At 51.6% G+C, this 17,993-nt stretch overlaps 6 protein-coding genes across 6 annotated transcripts; 5 read left to right on the top strand and 1 right to left on the bottom strand.

Annotated features, from left to right (window-relative positions):
- Positions 1–207: 207 nt before the first annotated feature.
- GLOTRDRAFT_114478 (uncharacterized protein) lies at positions 208–7,649 on the top strand. The gene is made up of 32 exons (XM_007865032.1): positions 208–271; positions 324–470; positions 522–1,090; positions 1,145–1,293; positions 1,342–1,489; positions 1,538–1,795; positions 1,850–2,044; positions 2,096–2,260; positions 2,293–2,604; positions 2,661–2,885; positions 2,940–3,197; positions 3,249–3,416; positions 3,468–3,576; positions 3,629–3,748; positions 3,804–3,982; positions 4,034–4,233; positions 4,288–4,506; positions 4,566–4,715; positions 4,769–4,914; positions 4,964–5,112; positions 5,166–5,372; positions 5,426–5,603; positions 5,655–5,764; positions 5,817–5,984; positions 6,036–6,161; positions 6,217–6,480; positions 6,532–6,778; positions 6,831–6,854; positions 6,923–6,930; positions 6,987–7,316; positions 7,374–7,383; positions 7,435–7,649. Exons 3-32 carry the CDS (start codon positions 803–805, stop codon positions 7,449–7,451), a joined length of 5,127 nt encoding a protein of 1,708 aa, XP_007863223.1. The 5' UTR covers positions 208–271; positions 324–470; positions 522–802; the 3' UTR covers positions 7,452–7,649.
- Positions 7,650–7,906: 257 nt separating this feature from the next.
- Positions 7,907–12,338, top strand: GLOTRDRAFT_136725 (RdRP-domain-containing protein; the record flags this gene model as incomplete). The annotated part of the gene is made up of 11 exons (XM_007865031.1): positions 7,907–8,452; positions 8,506–8,602; positions 8,656–9,818; positions 9,873–10,045; positions 10,098–10,510; positions 10,572–10,661; positions 10,714–10,803; positions 10,865–10,910; positions 10,961–11,162; positions 11,214–11,971; positions 12,026–12,338. The coding sequence occupies 11 exons, from the start codon at positions 7,907–7,909 to the stop codon at positions 12,174–12,176; spliced, it is 3,729 nt and encodes a 1,242-aa protein (XP_007863222.1). The 3' UTR covers positions 12,177–12,338.
- Positions 12,339–12,682: 344 nt separating this feature from the next.
- Positions 12,683–13,218, top strand: GLOTRDRAFT_36323 (uncharacterized protein; the record flags this gene model as incomplete). Its single annotated transcript, XM_007864705.1, has 4 exons — positions 12,683–12,725; positions 12,777–12,894; positions 12,946–13,042; positions 13,093–13,218. Coding segments are annotated over 4 exons (384 nt in total), but the record flags the coding sequence as incomplete, so codon positions are not given.
- Positions 13,219–13,401: 183 nt separating this feature from the next.
- On the bottom strand, positions 13,402–15,249 carry GLOTRDRAFT_71794 (uncharacterized protein; the record flags this gene model as incomplete). Its single annotated transcript, XM_007865030.1, has 6 exons — positions 13,402–13,707; positions 13,797–13,946; positions 14,007–14,397; positions 14,451–14,662; positions 14,727–14,944; positions 15,000–15,249. 6 exons carry the CDS (start codon positions 15,247–15,249, stop codon positions 13,696–13,698), a joined length of 1,233 nt encoding a protein of 410 aa, XP_007863221.1. The 3' UTR covers positions 13,402–13,695.
- Positions 15,250–15,289: 40 nt separating this feature from the next.
- Positions 15,290–16,242, top strand: GLOTRDRAFT_56358 (transport protein particle complex subunit). The gene is made up of 4 exons (XM_007864805.1): positions 15,290–15,321; positions 15,372–15,417; positions 15,471–15,632; positions 15,691–16,242. The coding sequence occupies exons 1-4, from the start codon at positions 15,301–15,303 to the stop codon at positions 15,873–15,875; spliced, it is 414 nt and encodes a 137-aa protein (XP_007862996.1). The 5' UTR covers positions 15,290–15,300; the 3' UTR covers positions 15,876–16,242.
- Positions 16,243–16,833: 591 nt separating this feature from the next.
- GLOTRDRAFT_126378 (uncharacterized protein) lies at positions 16,834–17,975 on the top strand (the record flags this gene model as incomplete). Its single annotated transcript, XM_007865029.1, has 2 exons — positions 16,834–17,041; positions 17,092–17,975. 2 exons carry the CDS (start codon positions 16,834–16,836, stop codon positions 17,973–17,975), a joined length of 1,092 nt encoding a protein of 363 aa, XP_007863220.1.
- Positions 17,976–17,993: the final 18 nt, after the last annotated feature.

The raw sequence follows: 17,993 nt of genomic DNA, 5'->3' as shown, positions 1-17,993 counted from the left end.
CACTTCGGAGGTACGGACCACACGCTCCGAGGAGTCGCAAGATGCCTCAGCGCGAGATGCGAGAGTTTTCATGGTAGACGTTAAACTTGGACCCTGTCCGACGCAAATCTGACTCTAGTTCAGCCAGATTCAAGGGTCTTCTGCAATATAGGCTTCGCCGAGGTAGCTATAGAGCTGCCGGAATCGTTGACTGACGGCGCGGTACCTATTCTCTCTGACATCCTACGGGATGTCTCCCTCATCGAGTTTGACCAGTGCCTCAGTTGGGATGGTAAGTCTTGCTTCGGTGTGGGGCCACGCTCTCCATTAACGTTGTTCGTCAGAATGGTCACTTCCAGATCAACTTGTCTATACAACCGTGAGGAGCTTGCTCAGACTTGCTTCTCAATATCCAAGACATAGGGGAGTGGCCGTCACTTCTGTTATAGACTTTATAGAACAGACTGTCAATTACCTGAAGTCCGGAAGCTGTAAGTGTATCGCTGATTCTCTGGGAGTACTGCTCGACTAAGGCGGCCCAGCTTATGACGTTCTCATTCAATATGCGCCGTCTTTCCACGGCTTCTATCGAGCCATAATCTCAACTACTTTCTCCTGGACTGTCGAAGAATGGGCAAAGTTGTCGGAGCCGTTGAACTCTCTGCTATCTCCCGGGGTGGTCGACCGGCTCAACCGTCTACTGGTTGACGTCCTGCAGACAGAAGAGGGCGATCCGGAGCGAATTCAGTATATCCGCACTTTCCTCTCCAGATACATAGCTCGGAGCCGTCCGCTGACCGGGTACTTCGTTGTCTGCTGCGTAATGGAGGCTCAATGGACTGTCCTATCTCAGACCGTGACTGCAGTCGCTACTGATTCAGACGTGAAACGGGTGCAACTTACAGAAGCTATAGCTGCTAACCAAGCCTGGGTCGAGTTAATGCGGCGGCCAGCCCTTGACCTCAAGATAGACGAAGATGTCCAGCGTTCCTTGAGCGCTACAGTAGAGATTGTCCTGCAGTGCTTTACGGACCTTCTCGTTCAAATCCAAGAAATGGAGACAGAACCATCCTCCGACTCATACGCATGGGAGACTTTGTCAGAGAGCCTGGTACGGCAGTCAAGCGTTCTCTCGACCGCGAGTCTTGACTAACTACTGTGATAGAAACTTGCTGCAGTGTGCTCTGTCGCACAGAGACAACTCAACCCGTCCCTGTTCGACCACTTAAAGCTTCTACTGAGCGACGAGTCTCCTGTCTTCGATTCCCTCGTGCAAGAGGCCGCCCTCAAGGCCACTACTGTTCTTGTCAGGAAGTGAGTCTATCTGACTGTCAGCGAAAAGCAGTACTAATCGTGTAACAGTTTCTCGGATATAGCGGCCGGCTTAATCGTCCATCTTCGCCGTTTTGTTACGTCCCCTCTTCTTATATTCGAGTTCGAATTCGCGTCGGAGACTCGCGCACCCCCACCTTTGTCGGCAGCAGCGAAATGTTTGGCGCTTTGTATACAGGTGCGTTTGGTTCCAGTCCTTCGAACTCGGTATTCAGACAGCTTGCAGTTGGCTCCTGGAGACGACCTCATCTTGTCGAACATGTATTCTCTACTCAACTATGTAGCGGCAACGAGCAAGGAAATCAATGAGAGCTCCAGCGCATCTCAGATTGTTGGTATATCTAGCTATGTGAAGACGGACCAGGCAACTCTACATTCCATCCAGAATGGTCTGCGCGGATTCACGGAAGACGAGAAGAGACTTATTGGTATCAGCACGATCTCAGTAGTGGCGAGGCTCGCTCTTGAATTTCAGATGGATGAAGTAAGCTCAGTAGACTGATCGGCGTTGTCCTGCAATGCTAATTCGCGCTGACAGGTCACCCGCTTGACCATCTCAATGCTTTTGCAACGGTTCCGTTCAGCAGAGCCCACGGTAGAGGCAGCTATCGCGTACAACCTGGTTGAATTAGCCTTAGCTGCCCCTGAAAGCGCTTTCGTGGACATCATTCGTGCTTTCTCAGCTATCAATCGTTCCGCAAACCCCGACGATCCGAGATTCTCCAATAACATGGTATATATATCCCAGAGATATCTTCATATATCACTTTACATTCCCTGGCAGGTTCTGGCTGCGCAAACTCGATTATCGCAAGGCCTGAAACAGCGACCAGAGTTGCAGGAAGATTACCTCGTGGAATTATTGACTTTATTCGCTGACAAAGGAGTTTCAATTCAAAATGTTAGCAACTCCAATCCTGACATAAAGGTTGACATTTTTCATGGTCTTGTTTGCTATCCTTGTTGAATGTGTTCCACCAGACGGATGACATGATAGAGCAGCTTGCATCCCTTCTGCTGCCGATTGATGCTCTCCTGAGCCACGCGAACCCGAAACTGCAGTCAGATGCATCTCCAGGATTGGTGGCGTTGTTCCGAAATATGTGGTTCCTCTGCGTATTGTTCCTATTTACCTCCAGAGAAGAGAGGGAGCATCCAGCCATGGATTGGCTCAAACCCGCTCTGACCCGCATCGCGATGAAAACACCCATCTTAGTTCTAGAGGACGCGCATGATCTCCTGACCAGTGACATCGAATACAACTCCGTCATTCGTCAGGAATATGCCGAAGCCGTAAGCGTCTGCCACTGCAGCGACAGAAGAAGAAATTTGACGCGATATTTACATAGGTCATCTCCAAACAGCGAACCCTCCTGACCAGACACATAGCCTTACGTGCAAGCGAGATCCGGCATCTATCGCCAGGTCAAGTCATATTCTTGTTGACTATGCATGATATGGAGAGTATGCGATCCGCGGCCGGCCTCCCTGCCTCCCTCGTATCTTATTTCACCAACAGTGGGATCAATGGTCACCTCGCCTTGAGTGCATGCATGGAATCCATCGCAGAAAAGGTAAAAATGACCGCCAGCCTTGTCTTACTCCACTTACGCTCTACACGTCTGCAGGTGATGCGTGGCTGCGTCAATGATCTCAATACGAGGGTGATAGAGCAAGCGTTGCCGAACAACCTATACGATGATCTACAGAACCTGCTTATCTGCAGCACTCATCGTGTTGCCAAAGCCCGTGAAATTGCTATGAAGTATCTCAATCGACTCATCACATCCTTTCCCTCCCTCATGTGCAACCCCTCCTTTGTCTATGCTATTCTGGAGGTGCTGACCTTGGTGCAACGATCTTGTGAGAATGAGTACACTGACGAGGTGCGTTGCTGGTTCATACTACGCATTCTGAGTGCTCACGTTGCATGCTAGATCAATCCGACCTATGAGTTCCACTCTGATCGCTGTGGCTTTACTCTGCATATCACCGATAGATATCAAGTTCGGCAGGAGATCTTTGCACAGTTACAACGAAATATCAATACTTGGTTCGAGCTGGCATTAAGTCGTGCTCCGGTGGAATTACAGTCTACCTTACAGGTGAACGATGTCCTTTGAAGTTATATTTGCTGTGCTAAAGGTTTCCCTCAGAAATACCTAGCAATCAATCAATCACTTTCTCCAGATGATTCCTTTGAACTTGGGGCAACGATGGCAGTGAATTACGGCAAGGCCATTGGTCCTGCAGAACGCCGGCTAGGTATTCAAAAACTCTTTCGTTGATACTGTCCCAAGGCTGATCATCCCTCCAGCTTCCTTAGGGACAATGGCTCCCGGACAGCACGATCGAGCTAAGATTCTGACAAGTCAACTTGCTGCTAAGGCGTACTTTGCTGGCGAGGCTGCTGGGGTCCGTCTCGCCAGCAGTATAGGTGCGTGCCTGCGGGGAGGCGCTGACATAGACGCTGAAATATATGGGACCATCAGGTAACACAGAGTTAGAGAACCAGATGCCCCAGAGTGATCTGGTGCGCGAGAAGCAAGCCCTGAAAGTCAAACTGGACAAGACAATCAAAGACATCCGCGAGAAGCGTAGCAATTTGACTGTTCAGGACCTCAAGCGCTTGCTCTTCAGGTGCTCCGCTGTCATGCTGTCTCCGCCGACGGTGAGCGAAGAGTGGTCTCTGATCTAGATCTTACTTACGTCGTGTTCGCAGCCGGACTACGATCTCTTGCACTATCTGGTTGTTCTGCCCTTCGAAGTCTTCACTCCGTCGGCGATGTCCGCCGGTGTTGAGGTATGGACATGGGCAATTGCGGAGTGTCCGGGCATCGAGACCGCCCTCTTGACTGAGTTGCAGTCCTCATGGGGCACTACCATCAGACAGAGTAAAGGCATATTCTCTGCGTCTCTTAAGTAAGCCCTCTCCACAATACTGGAATAGTGAGTGCAGAGCTGAGAGTGTGGTAGCCAGGACAATCCATTCTGCCATTCTATTGATTACAGCCCGACAGACCGCGACGGGATAGACCGTGCCATGCGGTCTGCGCGGCGGTTGCTGTCGCCTCACCTCATCCTGCTACATCTGTTATTCAGCAGACTCCAGGCAGCGAGATATCTTAAGCCCGCTTTGATGTTCTTGATACAGCGACTCGTTTTGGTATCTGCCAGAGCATACAGGACCTTTAGGTCCGTCCTCCTTGGGCTCTCATCACTCAATTATACTGATTTACCTCTCGGCCAAACAGCACCCATCCCTTTGCAAGGGAGGCGCGGTTTTCCTTCCTCCTATTCGCTTTCGAGACTATGAAAAGCTGTCGTATGGACGCCCATTGCGAGAACACACTTCGGGAAAGTCTATATTCCGCTGCATTCTCCTGGTTTAGCGTCCGTCCCAGGTGAAATGCACCCGAACGTATCACTCGCTGGAAACGCTTAATGATTCCTACAGATGGTCCTACGGCGCTGATCGAATACAGCTCGACGCTGAGATCAAGTTACTGTCGGAGTTCCTATCATACCTTCAGACTGATTCCTTAAGAGCAGCACACGAAACTTCCAGCCTGACACCGTCATACACTGGTCCCCGGACCTCATGTGAGCTACTTACAAACCTCACTATCTGTCCTGCTGACGTGTTCCCCAGACTATGGTATGAGACTCAAGAATTTGAACGAGCCACTTCGGCTCCTCGTGGAGAATGAGATTTTCCGGCTAATGGTTTGGGCCAATCCATGCAATGAAGGCAAGCGCGGTACGGATCATGTCGGATTAATTGAACGCTCCTTGTCAGATGTAAGCCAGATGTCTATGCACAGATGGCACTGGTGACTGATGAAGGCGCTCAGAGCTCGTGGGCAAATATCGTTAAAACAATGTGGCAGCTGGACCCGGTGATAGCCATCTATCTGACAGAGCGGTTCCGGCATCCCGCCCTCCAAAAAGAGGTTGGCAAGTGGGTCCGTTCGAATACGCCCGAAGTGCTGGACGTTCCGGAGGCACTGCAGTTTTTGGTCGGCGATAAACTAGATACTGGTGTCCGCCGTGACTTAAAGGTAAAATTCCCAAGGCCTCTGACAGTGACTTCGTTAAAGCGGAATACTGGTAGCATCTCTTATTGTGGGCGCCGGTTTCCCCCGTGCTAGCGATAACGTTCTTTGGGGAACAATTCCACAGCGATGCTCTTATACTTCAATATGCTCACCGAGTACTCGAACAACACCCTGTGGAATTGACCTTTTTTTTCGTGCCACAGATCGTGCAAGCTCTTCGACATGACCAGCTTGGTACGTGTTTCGACTTGTCTTTACTGGCCATCAACCATAACACTTGCCTAGGCTACGTTGCCCGATTCATCTTTGAAACTGCGAAAATATCTCAGTTATTCTGCCACCAGATCATCTGGAATATGAAAGCGAACTGCTACAAGGACGACAGCGCTGAAGTAGTACGTATGGTTGGATCTCTACGCAACAGCAGGTTCTAAGCGAAGAGAACAGGAAGATCCTTTGAAACCTCTGTTGGACAATATGACGTGCAAAGTTGTTGAATCTTTGTCGGGGGAAGCCAAAGATTTCTACGAGCGCGAATTTGGATTTTTCGCCGAGGTGACATCCATATCGGGCAAACTGCGACCTTTCATCAAGAAGACAAAGCCAGAGAAGAAGGTTGGTTAGTTGACCAGACCATGGAGGCATTCGTCTTACACGAATGGACAGGCCAAGATTGACGAGGAAATGGCCAAAATACAAGTCGAAGTCGGAGTTTACCTTCCCAGCAATCCGGACGGCAAGGTTGTGGACATAGACCGCAAATCAGGACGTCCGTTGCAAAGTCATGCTAAGGTGTGTACCTCTGCCTACTTCATATCGGTACTCCTCCAACGTTGCACTCTTCGAGGCACCCTTCATGGCCACTTTCAAAGTCAGAAAGGAGCGAGTGGAGATCGAAAATGATCCGAATTCGCTTTTGGATACCGAGGCCAACGGCGAAGAGAAGCGAAGCGAATACGACGTTTGGCTTCAGGCTATCTTCAAAGTTGGTGACGACTGCCGGCAAGACGTACTTGCATTACAGGTCATCGCCATGTTCAAGAACATATTCACCAGCGTCGGCCTGACTTTGTACCTGTACCCATACAGGGTGACTGCCACTGCCCCAGGAGTGCGTGTTTATTATCATCCCACTGTATGATGATGTTCTAACGCAGGGTAGTGTGGTGTGATCGATGTCGTACCAAACGCTACCTCTCGAGATGAGATGGGCCGCGCCAAGGTCAATGATCTTCTTGATTTCTTCGTCTCCAAATATGGCGGCGAGGATACTATCGCGTTCCAGCGTGCTCGGCTCAATTTCATTCAGTCTATGGCTGCATACTCTGTCGCTTGTTATATTCTGCAGATCAAAGACAGGCATAACGGGAACATCATGATTGACGGAGAAGGACACATTGTCCACATCGGTATGTAAACTTGTCGCACGTGCCTGTGTAAGACTAACGGTGGATGCCACAGATTTTGGCTTCTTGTTCGACATAGATAAGTTCCTCCTACCCCCGAAATTTCATTTATGCTCATGACCGTCCTCATACGTTTGTGACATACACGTCCTGGAGTGAGTCGAAGTCGTGTCTCCGCATCACATCTTCTCACAATATTTCCCTTCCGTAGGGGATCAAATTTGAGCCTAACTCCTTCAAACTGACGCACGAAATGGTCGTTCTAATGGGAGGACGATTCTCGCAAGGATATGAGCTATTCCAGCTACTTACAGTGAAGGCGTTCCTTGCCTTGCGTCCATACACCGATCAACTGGTCTCCACCGTCCAACTTATGCTGGAAACTGGCTTGCCTTCCTTCAAGGGCGAGATGACGATCAAGCGGCTGAAAGATCGCTTCGCGCCTGGTCTCAATGAACGTCAGGCTGCCGAGTTCATGATGCGGATCATACGAGACGCACACGAGAACATGAGAAGTACAGCGTACGATGAGTTTCAGAGGGTAAGTTCAGAAGTCTGTGGCTTCGATACAACCGCCTGATCAATCTATATTTCGTAGCTTCAGAATGGTAAGACAATTGGTTTCACCTCGAAGGACGTGCTGAACACATCCATCATAGGGATTCCTTACAAATGATATTGGAGAGAAACGTGCGACCGGCGTATTCTGCTGTAACTGCTCGGTGCACACTTTAATCTCAATGTATTGCACGCGTCCTAGCTATCCCTTTGCAGTCTTATCCTACCTTTCCTCCCTATAATGGTATTATCAGTACTGTCCCTAGTACCCCGGATAACCCAACTGTGTTTTCGCGAGCTACGTGATTGCGAGGCGTGCATAAGAAAGACAAAGCGTGCAATGCAGTCGCAAGATGTCAATATTCAATGCCGATACAAAAGTGATACGCGGAAGCCACGCGCTGTCAAAGTAAGGCCACAGCGTTCCCGATTGAGTCAACCAAGGCCTTGGGCCGCTTGACGCTCGCCACTCGGGAAGCATGGCCAGCCCTATAATAAAGGTGCGGAGGAACGCCCTATCTACGTGTTCTCCTTGTCCCACAGTCGCCTTCTTCTCTCTTACCGCCCAGCATCATGGAGATCGATCTGAAGGGAGTGGCGCACATTGCCACGAAATACGAAGTCAAACGTGCTATAGCACAAGTCCTTCATGGCGACGACTTCCGACGCAGAGAAATTCCGCGACTATGGAATTTCGATGTCTCTCTGAACCCAGGCCTGACCGAGACGCGGAACGATGGCTCTGGTAAACTCATTCTGCCCGATCACAAGCTTGGACGCAAGTTCTTGGAGTGGGCAAGACAGGACGGTAATAACATCCGGGTACACGGTCGCAAGATACGTTTCTTCAGAAGCGATCGTAAGCCTCGAGCAGGGGAGCTCCAAATGCTTCGAAAGGCTCCCTATCTCGATCCTGCCAAGGATGAAGAGCGGGATCGTATCTTGCAGGCCCTCGATTGCGATCTGCGAGTCAACAAGGTGAACTTTGGGATATACTATTACGATACAAGTCGACCTGGAGCACCGAAGTCCTTCTCCAATGAATGGGAAGGTGACTACAAAAGTCGCAGCTATGCTGTAATGCGCGTCGCATATGATCATAAGGTCATGCGAATAAAGGTAAGCTCGGGCGCACAACTTCTGTTGGCCGAAAGGTCTCAATGTTTTGACAGCTCGGAGATCCCATGACGGAAGAAACATGCCATAGAATTGTCATCAAGTTTTCTAGCATCCGAAAGATTGGCTTCGGTTATGACGCTGGGTCTCCATGTAAGCACGCTTTTTACCTCCTGGTAAAGTCCTACTAACGTGAACTTTGAAAGACATTTGCTTCGATCTCATGATACCGCCAATTCTTGAGAGAGAACCTTTCAACCGATTATTGACCGGCGACGACTTCCGGGACCACAAGAACTTCCGATATCGCATTGGTTTCCTGGACCCAGCGCACGAGCGTATCTCTCCATACGCTCATCAGATACGGGTAGTCTTATGTCAAGATCGAGACCTCGAGATGTTTAGAGAGCTCTGTCAAGCGGCTGGCCTTCGGCCACCGATTCCAGCTCAAGTCGAGGCTTCCCGACGCGAGTTCTATGGCGTCAAGCAACTCAACCGCATTTACACATGGTTGAGAGATATGGAGTGGACTGTGGCCTTCCAGATCGAGGCGTTGCTCCACAACGGTCTCGTTAACTCCTATGAACTCTTACATGACCTCCATCAGCCAATTAGCCTCTTGTACAAGCAGCAAGGGGCGGCCACCGCTCACCACCTCCGGCAATTTTCAGAAGCTCTGCAAACTCGTGGGTCGCGAGAGACGGCCATGCAGTGCTTCCAGCGGATTAACCCTGTCCCCGCTTTCCCTCCCGCTCCTGGCCAGTTCATGTGCCATCATGTCAGCTTTACTCCGACACGGATAATCCTGGAAGGCCCATATACCGTTCAGTCGAATCGTGTAATTCGTCATTACGAAGGCTTTGAAGAATATTTTATTAGGGTTGACTTCCGCGACGAAGATCGCCTCCAGTACCGCTGGGACCGTGAAGTCAAAGCGGAGTTCTTTCTGAAGGAGCGTGTTGGTGAGGTGCTCAAAAACGGGTTCACTCTTGCGAGCCGGCATTTTGAGTTCCTCGCTTACTCGCAATCAGCACTGCGGGATCACTCGGTATGGTTCATGCATCCATTCCATCATCCACAAGAGGGATATGTGACGGCAGAAGCAATACGCCAGACCCTTGGCGACTTCACGGGCGTAATCCGTTGTCCCTCAAAATATGCAGCGCGGATGGCACAAGCGTTCACTGCGACTGATCCAGCGGTCAAGATATTCAGACATGAGTGGGAAGAGATCCCTGACTTGGGTAACACTCCCTATGAATTCACTGATGGTGTGGGTACGGTATCCCGACAATTAGCTGATGAAATCTGGGACAAGTTATGCGCTGATCGCAAAATCTTCGAACCGACTGGTCCGAAACCCACAGCAGTGAGCAGTGCTCTTCTTCGTGCATCCCGGTGTTATTCACATCTATCAATGTAGTTTCAGATACGATTCCTGGGATACAAGGGCATGGTGGCTCTAGATGACCAGCTCGAGGGCCGGAAAATGCGCCTTCGACCCTCGATGAACAAATTCAGAGTTCACGAGGAGGACTGTGCAGAAATCGAGATCGCTCGGGCATTTGAATGCCCCTCAATCGCATATCTCAATAAGTAAGCACCAATCATTATTGTTTCTCAAAAAGTCATTGACTCCCGATATCAGGTCCCTGATTATGGTCCTAGAGGACCGGGGCGTGCAGAAGGACTCATTCTTGAAATTACAGGAGCGGGCGGTAGCAGACGTCATGACGGCAGGCGATTCGATCGCGAGATTGCGTGACCTACTCGAAGGCAATGGTTTGGGAAGAGCCCATCGCCTTTCAAATGTTCTGCAAGGCCTCTTTGATCTTGGCTTTGAATTGAACTCCCAAACACCGGATCGGAAGAAGATTGAGAATCCATTCTTGAAGCGGATCGTCAATTACTCTCGACATCATATTCTCAGGGATCTCAAACATGGCGCAAGGATCCCTATTCCAGACTCATGGTGCTTGCCCGGTGTGGCAGACGAAGGGCCTGCTTACGTTGCTTCGGGACATCAGAACGTATTCTGCCTCAAACCCGGGACCATTTACGGTAAGCAACCCCACCGCAGAATACCAGTATCTTGTTCAAATGACTCAAACGTTATGCATAGCATGTATTCAGAACAGAGGAGATGAAGAACCGACGTGGATCAAGGGTAATTGCATCATCTGGAGAAGTCCAGTTGTACACCCAGGCGATGGTAAGCTCATTCCCTCCTTTTATTTCCTCTCTGTCATCGAACTCTACTTTAGTGATGCGAGTTTACGCTGTCGGCAAACCACCCGAAGATCAATTGTGCTTATTCAGAAACTTGGTAAATGTGGTGGTCATGCCTTCTCAAGGTCAGTAGACGTCTTCGATCGCTCTCAAAGGATACGAACTTATCACATTTGCTGTCTTTAGGTGACAGGTCTATGGCTTCACAACTGGGTGGAGGCGATGTGGATGGGTGAGCATAAATAGCCTACCATGTGAATCCCGCTCAAGATAACGTTGCAGAGATTTGTTCTGCGTATCCAAAGATCCAACGCTGCTCCCCGTGTTACATGTCCTGCCTGCTGCATACGCCCCCGTAGCGCCTATGACTATCGAAGAGGACAGCCGTATCGAGGATGTGTGCGACTTCGTAGTCGAGTATATTCACTCGGACGTCCTTGGCCTTCTCAGTGATCGCCATCTCATCATCGCAGATCAATCCAAGGTTGGTGATCAAGCCTGCATGTCGTCATCGATCATGCTTATCTGTCTCCAGGAAGGAACTCAGGACGAAAGGTGCCTCCAGTTAGCCGAGCTTTGTAGCCGGGCGGTCGACTATCCGAAATCCGGGGTACCTGTTAATATCGACAAGTCTCCACGATTGCTCATCCCATACAAACCGGACTGGCACGCTGCGGAGGTGACAGCGCCTAGAAATACCGATTACTATGAATCAGATCGCGCGGTCGGGCACCTTTACCGTGCTATCCCTTTGCACGAGCCTGCCAAGGTTTCCCCGGACGCCCTCACACCGAGGCCGGAGACAGTCGACCCTATAACAACAGCGCTGACCCCTCTCATCCAACATCATCTCAAGACGTATAAGGCGCCCGACTTTACATCTCAGGTTATAAATCAGAGCTACAGACGATACAGGGACGAGTTGCGCTACATCCGTATAACGCATACTCTGTCCAACGATCCAGAGGTGCGCTTGACGGAAGAGGAGGTCGTCGTGTCCACCATCCTCGCCAAGTGTTCGCAAAAGCGATGGAGGAAGGATCGTATCCATCGCATGAAGGTCCATGCGAGCACCCTCGTGCAAGAGATCCAACGGGAGTGGCTCAAGCCCGAGGAGAGGAACTCGTCCGATGGCCTCCGCCTTGGCCTCTACCTTGCGTGGCAGGCGTGGAAATATACCATCAACAATGCGGGCAGAGTCGATAATGACGCGATGAACAGCTTCGGTCTGATAGCACTCGGTGTTATCTTCGAGGTGCTTGACAAGTTGGATCCTGAGTGGAGGGTCAACAGGTGAGGGCTCTCTCTACATCAAATTAACGACACTTCTGACCCGAATTCTGCCAGGGGAAAGGTTCCCACTCTAAGCCGAAAGACAGGATGGATGGTCGACGAAGATCAGGAATTTGCACCGCCAGCAGGGAAACCCAAGAAGGGCAATCAAAAGGGAAGCAAGACCATTCGACTGAAAGGCCCTAACAAAGCCCGCAAGGAGTGACTATTGTTATGGACACTAGGTTAACTGGGATTCGGTTCTTCTGTTATCGTGTTTCTGTCTCGCATACCCCATGTGTAGTCTTATGCAGCGTATATCTTAGATATATAGCAGTGCATTCGAACTGTGTACGCAGTACAGCTAACGAGTGAGTTTCTAACTGTCTTTCGCGTCTGTGGCACAGCACGTGAGCGCGTACGAGGCAAAACTCAGTCATGCGACGACGCGTTAACGGTTGGACCCGCCACCACCTACGCGTTCGACCCGCTGGTAAACATCAAGCTCAATGCCTCGTAAAACAGTACACATAGCAGATGCACATGTTGCAAGAACAGTTACTCACCGCAACAATCTACTCGCGGCCTCGCACCGCGTAGACTCGATAGCTGACACATTCGACGAAACGAATTATGAAGAAGGCGAGCACGCCGAGGAAGACCATGTTGAAGAGGACAGGTGGGTAAGGTGCCGAGAAGTCGCTGTCACTGAACCTTTATTCGTCGTGCTGTAATAGCCTGCAAGATATGCTATGCATGTTGCAAGAGCTGCAGAGTGAGTCGACGCCTCCGCCTCGCTCATCTGATGCTCACAAACGGATTACAGAGCGGAAGGCAGCCAAGACGTCAACGCGGTCTGTAGCCTTCCAAAACCAAAAGAAGGCTATATATGCGGACGCTAGGAAGAATGCAGCCGCTATGGTCGAGGAAGGGGTCTCCTACATGTATGGTACTCTGCGCTACCCGGCAGGAGACTCATTCAAAGCTCCTTTCAGCGAGCAGTGCAGAGAGCAGCTGAAGGGACTAAAGGCCCAGGAATCATCTTACGAGAAAGTCTTTCCAGATCTGATGCAGACGTGGAAAGCCCACGACGTAGGGAGCTTGGACGACAAAGGAGGCGCATATACTGACCACTTTCGCAGGAAACCGTCCGCGCCTTGCTGGCACTGTATGCACCCTTCTTTGAAGACCTCTCAGAGCGGCGCTCCGAGGAGATCAACACCGCTAGTTCCATGTGTGAGTGCCATGCATTCTTAAACGAGTGTTGACCGATCCACCCGGTCACTGCAGTGGAATTACACGAAGAGGAACGGGCGAAGTCCAGGCGAAGGCTCATGAGGAAGGCCAAAGCACGCCTTGATGAAGGCTTAGAGAATCAGAAGGTGCGGACGTATCGGTGTTTCATATCATCACTCGCGCAGGGATTTCATGATATCGTTGCTGTCTTCCACGTTGTTTCGGACAGATCGCCACAGATGCTTCAGCACTCGTCAAGCATTATAAAGCACTCCTTTTGTCCTAGTCCAACAACGAGATCGCCACTCTTGTCGCCAGCCCGCGTGGACACGTCTCGTATGTCTGCGATTCTCCTGTATGATGTCCTGCGCCAGGCAAGGTACTCCTTTCTCTCCCGTATGCTGAAGTGATTCGCCGCTGTATGTGCGGTTTGACCGCTGTAGTGTATCTGCCATTGTCCAATGCGAATAATAAATGTGATACAATATGCGAAACAAGCCCGGCGTGCGTCAGATCAAGGACTACTGGTCAATCCCCAATCGAGGGTGTTGGAGCGAGCTCATCAGTCTCTATGGTCACGCCTTCGCAGAGACGGAGATCATGCACTCACAAGCTCGGCATGCGCCACTGGCTGGTCGGAGGCGTCCTCTGATCGTGAACTGTGGGTTTCAGGTTGCAGACCTAGATACTCGGACATGAACACGCGAAGGATGAGGTTCCAGCGACGCATTGTGGGAACGTCCAGCGCAGAAGCGTCGTCCTAGCAAAACACAGCAAACATGAATAGGAGCAAGCCAGGTCACAGGGCTGGAGTACCTACAGAGAGTTTATGCCAGACTGAGGGGAAGAACCTGGGTATGATATGAAGCACGCTCACGCCCTTCCGCATGAACGGTACGTGGTCGTCTTCGACATAGCCATAGTTGGTGTCGCCGTCTTGGCGGGGGTAGAAGAAGCTCGTGAGAGAAGTACCTTCATCTCCACCATACACGAATGCGCCGACCTCGAAGAGGCGACGTTCGGCTGAGGCCATGGCATCGAATAGCCATGCAGTGTCGAGGAAGGACGAGCGGATGAGAGGCTGCGGGGCGCCGAGGAGGTCGAGGAGGATGAGGTGCTCGATGGCGGAGATTTGGGTTTCTGATGGTCGGAGCATGCGCCGCTTAGAGTGAGGTGAGATGTACGTTGTAGCCCATTTTTCTGCCAGGTGCCTGAGTAAGGAATTAGGATCTATGCACAGGGCAGGGTTGGACCGATTCCTTGCCTAGCACCGTATATCGAATCCGTCGCAGTCCATTCCTTGAATGCCTCTTCGCCGTCAAAGAAGACGAGCTGCAATGTGGTGTCAGCAACGTCCTCGTCGTCCTCCAAGCCATCCTCCAGACGTTCTTTCCGTTGGTCAAGGAGCGGGTCCAGCGCCTCCGCCAAATCAAGCATCATAGCACAGGGTGCGGCTGAATCTGTAGCTCCCACAAACTAGAAGTCGTCATATGATTTATAAGCTAAGGCCATCAAAACCGGGTGTTCGATGTGCACGTACTTGGTTTTGTGGGTATGTTGCAAAGAATTTGCTGTCGAAGTGGGCCGCGAGGATAACACGTCGAGACGCAGTTGGGTCCTTCGTCGCGATCACGTTCGTGAAGTTCTTTGCGCCATAAGGCGTGTTGTCAATAAAGCTGTCCTCCTCCACGTCCCATTTCAGGCCCTTGAGGGTAGAGACGATATAGTTCCGCACGAGGGTATTATTCTCGGTGTCAGCTATTGGATAATATCCGTTACATGGAGCCCGTCGACGAGAAATGCAAACACAAACGAGGACGTGGTATCAGTATCTTTGATAAATGCGAAGACGGGTTGGCTGGATCCACATTCTTGACCGGGTCAGGCGTGGACGTTAGTTGTGAGATGGAGTTCGGCGCAAGCGGAGTCAGCGCGCGTTCGCCTAGCACCGACGCTTGCGATGACAGCGACGGTAGAGTAGCAACAAATACGCAAAGCAGCAGAGACAGGGGAAGGTCAAGGACACGCGCCCTTGCGCGACGAGGGCCGGGTGCAAGTGCCATCGCTGGCGCGTGTGATGATGGGCTTAGCCACCGGGTTGGAAGTCGACCGCCATGGCCATCTTCGGGCTTTGGGTCAGTCCAAGTCCGCAATGCATTAGCTGACACTGATTCGCTGCGGTTAGGTGATCAATAAAGCCGGAGGGCTAGTATATCAGCGTAATTTCGCGGGTATGTTTCCTCTCTGTGTTGCTCGCGGAGTGTTTCTGATGATTGCTGCTCAGAGGGCCTCGCTCAATTAACCTCTAACGAGTATCTCGTACTTGCTGGAACCTTGCACGGTATCCATGCTATCACAGCACGTCTGTCTCCAACCGGCTCCAGTTCTGGCGCGCAAGTGATTGAAGGAGAAAGCTTCAAGTTAACCATCCTACTGACCGCCACAGGTGAGCAGACATGCAAGGTCTTCTTCCGTCGCTTTGATGACAACCTCTCCCTCGAAAGGGACAAAATTCGTTCTACTTACTTCTCTGACTGAGATGACCGCCGATACCGTGCTTCAGAAGGTTTACGAAGCTTATGCGGATGCTGTGATGAAGAACCCATTCCACACGCCGGAGATGCCTATTCGTAGTGAAGGCTTCGACACTCGCATTACAGCTCTCATAGGCTCCGGGCAGTCTTCCTGAGATCACTGACCCCTCACGTTCCGACACTTGGGGAGGCTTTACTCCAGGGGACTTCCGAGTACAACGGCACTTTCCGCTAGCAGGAGGAGCGCCTTTCGCACATTATTCAGCACAGCGATCACGACGATCCGAAACCCCTCGTCCGCGGAAGATAGCCATGTACCCGGTCGCATGCCGCCTTCCAGTATTCCTCACCTTCTGAGTCATTTTCATATGGGCTTTCGCTTTTCGCACGCTGAGGCTATGGGGGTCAAAGCATCGCTATACGATAACTCGACGCTCTCGCTGTTCTCGGCCATATATGGGCCAGGGCCTGCTTACACTGGTTAGGTCGATGGCATGCACATGTACGCAGCACTGCCCTCCGAGTTCGGTCGTGACACATCCGTCAATACGGCTGGTTCTGCACTCTGACTTTCCAGTGTTACATTAGTGCGGTAAATATGGATGCCATGGATCGTCTGAAAGAACTAGACCTTTCTTGAATGGCTTTTGAATCAGACCGACTGTCAGAGAGGTTCAGGAGGTCTGCGGCCAGAGGGCATCTTATTTACGCCGTCTATATCATTCCTTGTGGTCACTATGACAACTGCAAACCAGTGCTCATGTCGGTGATGCAGGTCCATACTAAAACACCACTGGATATCTCGGGCTAGTTGGTTTGATGGGGACCAGCGATATCATGATGCGTATACCAGGCACACATACCTGACTGGTCCTCCGGAAGATGTGCGCCTTCAAACCCGTCAGACATCTGTCTACGGTCATCAAGAGAGAGGGCGCACTCGCAGCAAGACATCAATCACACAATCACATCCGGCCCCGAGCCATGAGAGCGAGTATATACTCCTTGACAATGGGCGTTGGCTTCCCTAGCCTCCCCTCTCGTCTGTCTGGAGTGTTTTGGTGTCGCTTGGACACGCTTCCTTTCTTTTCTTACGATCACCCATATTAGATTATGGCCATCATCACTACGCCGCGTCTTCATAGGGACGAGCGCGGGCTCGCTCAGCAATATGAGCGACGCTCGCCTCAGGAAGGCACCTCTGCTTCCCCCACTGCATCTCCCAGTGCGGCTCCCACACAAGGACCTGAGGTGATACGGCTTTCGACGTCGACGAAATCCCTGGCCATCGTCATCGCCGTTCTGGGCACCATAGTATTGGGTATGCCGCATTCATAGCGTCCAGTCTTGCAGTCGCTAAGAAGCGTCCAGGTATCGCGGTTTGGAGGCTCGTGGCATGGAGGCGTAGGAGACGCACTGCCCCCTCCACTCTGCAGAACAACCGGTCGTTTGAAAAGGCCTTCACCCCTTTCCCTCCCTCCAAGGAGGGCAAGGCCGGTGACCTGGAGGCGTATGTTCAGCAGCCCCAAAAGGCGGTTCTGTTCCCCGCCGTGCCTCGCGCATCCGCAGGTGTCAATTGGGTCCCGCAAGTCAAGCCCACGATTTACGTACCCTACGAGAGCAAGAGCGCGGACGACAGCTCCGACGACGAGTCCGAGGAGATGACAGAGAAATCGCTCTCCCAAATGGTCGTGCTAACCAAGTCCCAGAATGTGTCGCCGCCCCCATCATATGGCAGCGAGAAGGGTCGAAAGATACAATCATCGTTCACCCGCTCGATGCCGCCACCGCCCCCTGCGCCTAGGGACAACAAATCCACATCTATACCCCCCACGCCGCCGACACCCCCCGCGTCCTTCAAGCTTAAGGTTGAATCTTCGCGTAGCTCGATACCTCCTCCGGAGCCAAGTCCCCGATCTGCGTCCTTCGGCGCGCAGATTTGCAAGACCAAGTCACTGTCGAAGACATTATCGAGAAGCTCACGCAGCCATGCCAAGGCTAATAAGCTCCCGCGCCTCATGCACGTAGTGACAACGTTCCAGCCCTCGATGGAAGACGAGCTTTCCGTCCAAGTGGGGGAGACGCTCCGACTTCTGGAGGAATATGAGGATGAATGGTGTCTAGTGCAGCGCGTAGGGCGCTACGACGCCGAGAAGGGCGTCATCCCGCGCTTCTGCCTCGTCGAGCGGCCCACCGTGGTCGTACCCTCCACGCAGAAGCAAGCGATGCGGACGCCGACGTCTTTCGCGTCGTGAAGCAGCCGAGTGTGATGT

This window comes from Gloeophyllum trabeum (assembly GCF_000344685.1).
Source record: "Gloeophyllum trabeum ATCC 11539 unplaced genomic scaffold GLOTRscaffold_00003, whole genome shotgun sequence".
Taxonomy (NCBI): domain Eukaryota; kingdom Fungi; phylum Basidiomycota; class Agaricomycetes; order Gloeophyllales; family Gloeophyllaceae; genus Gloeophyllum; species Gloeophyllum trabeum.
This window is presented reverse-complemented; position numbering and strand designations above follow the sequence as displayed.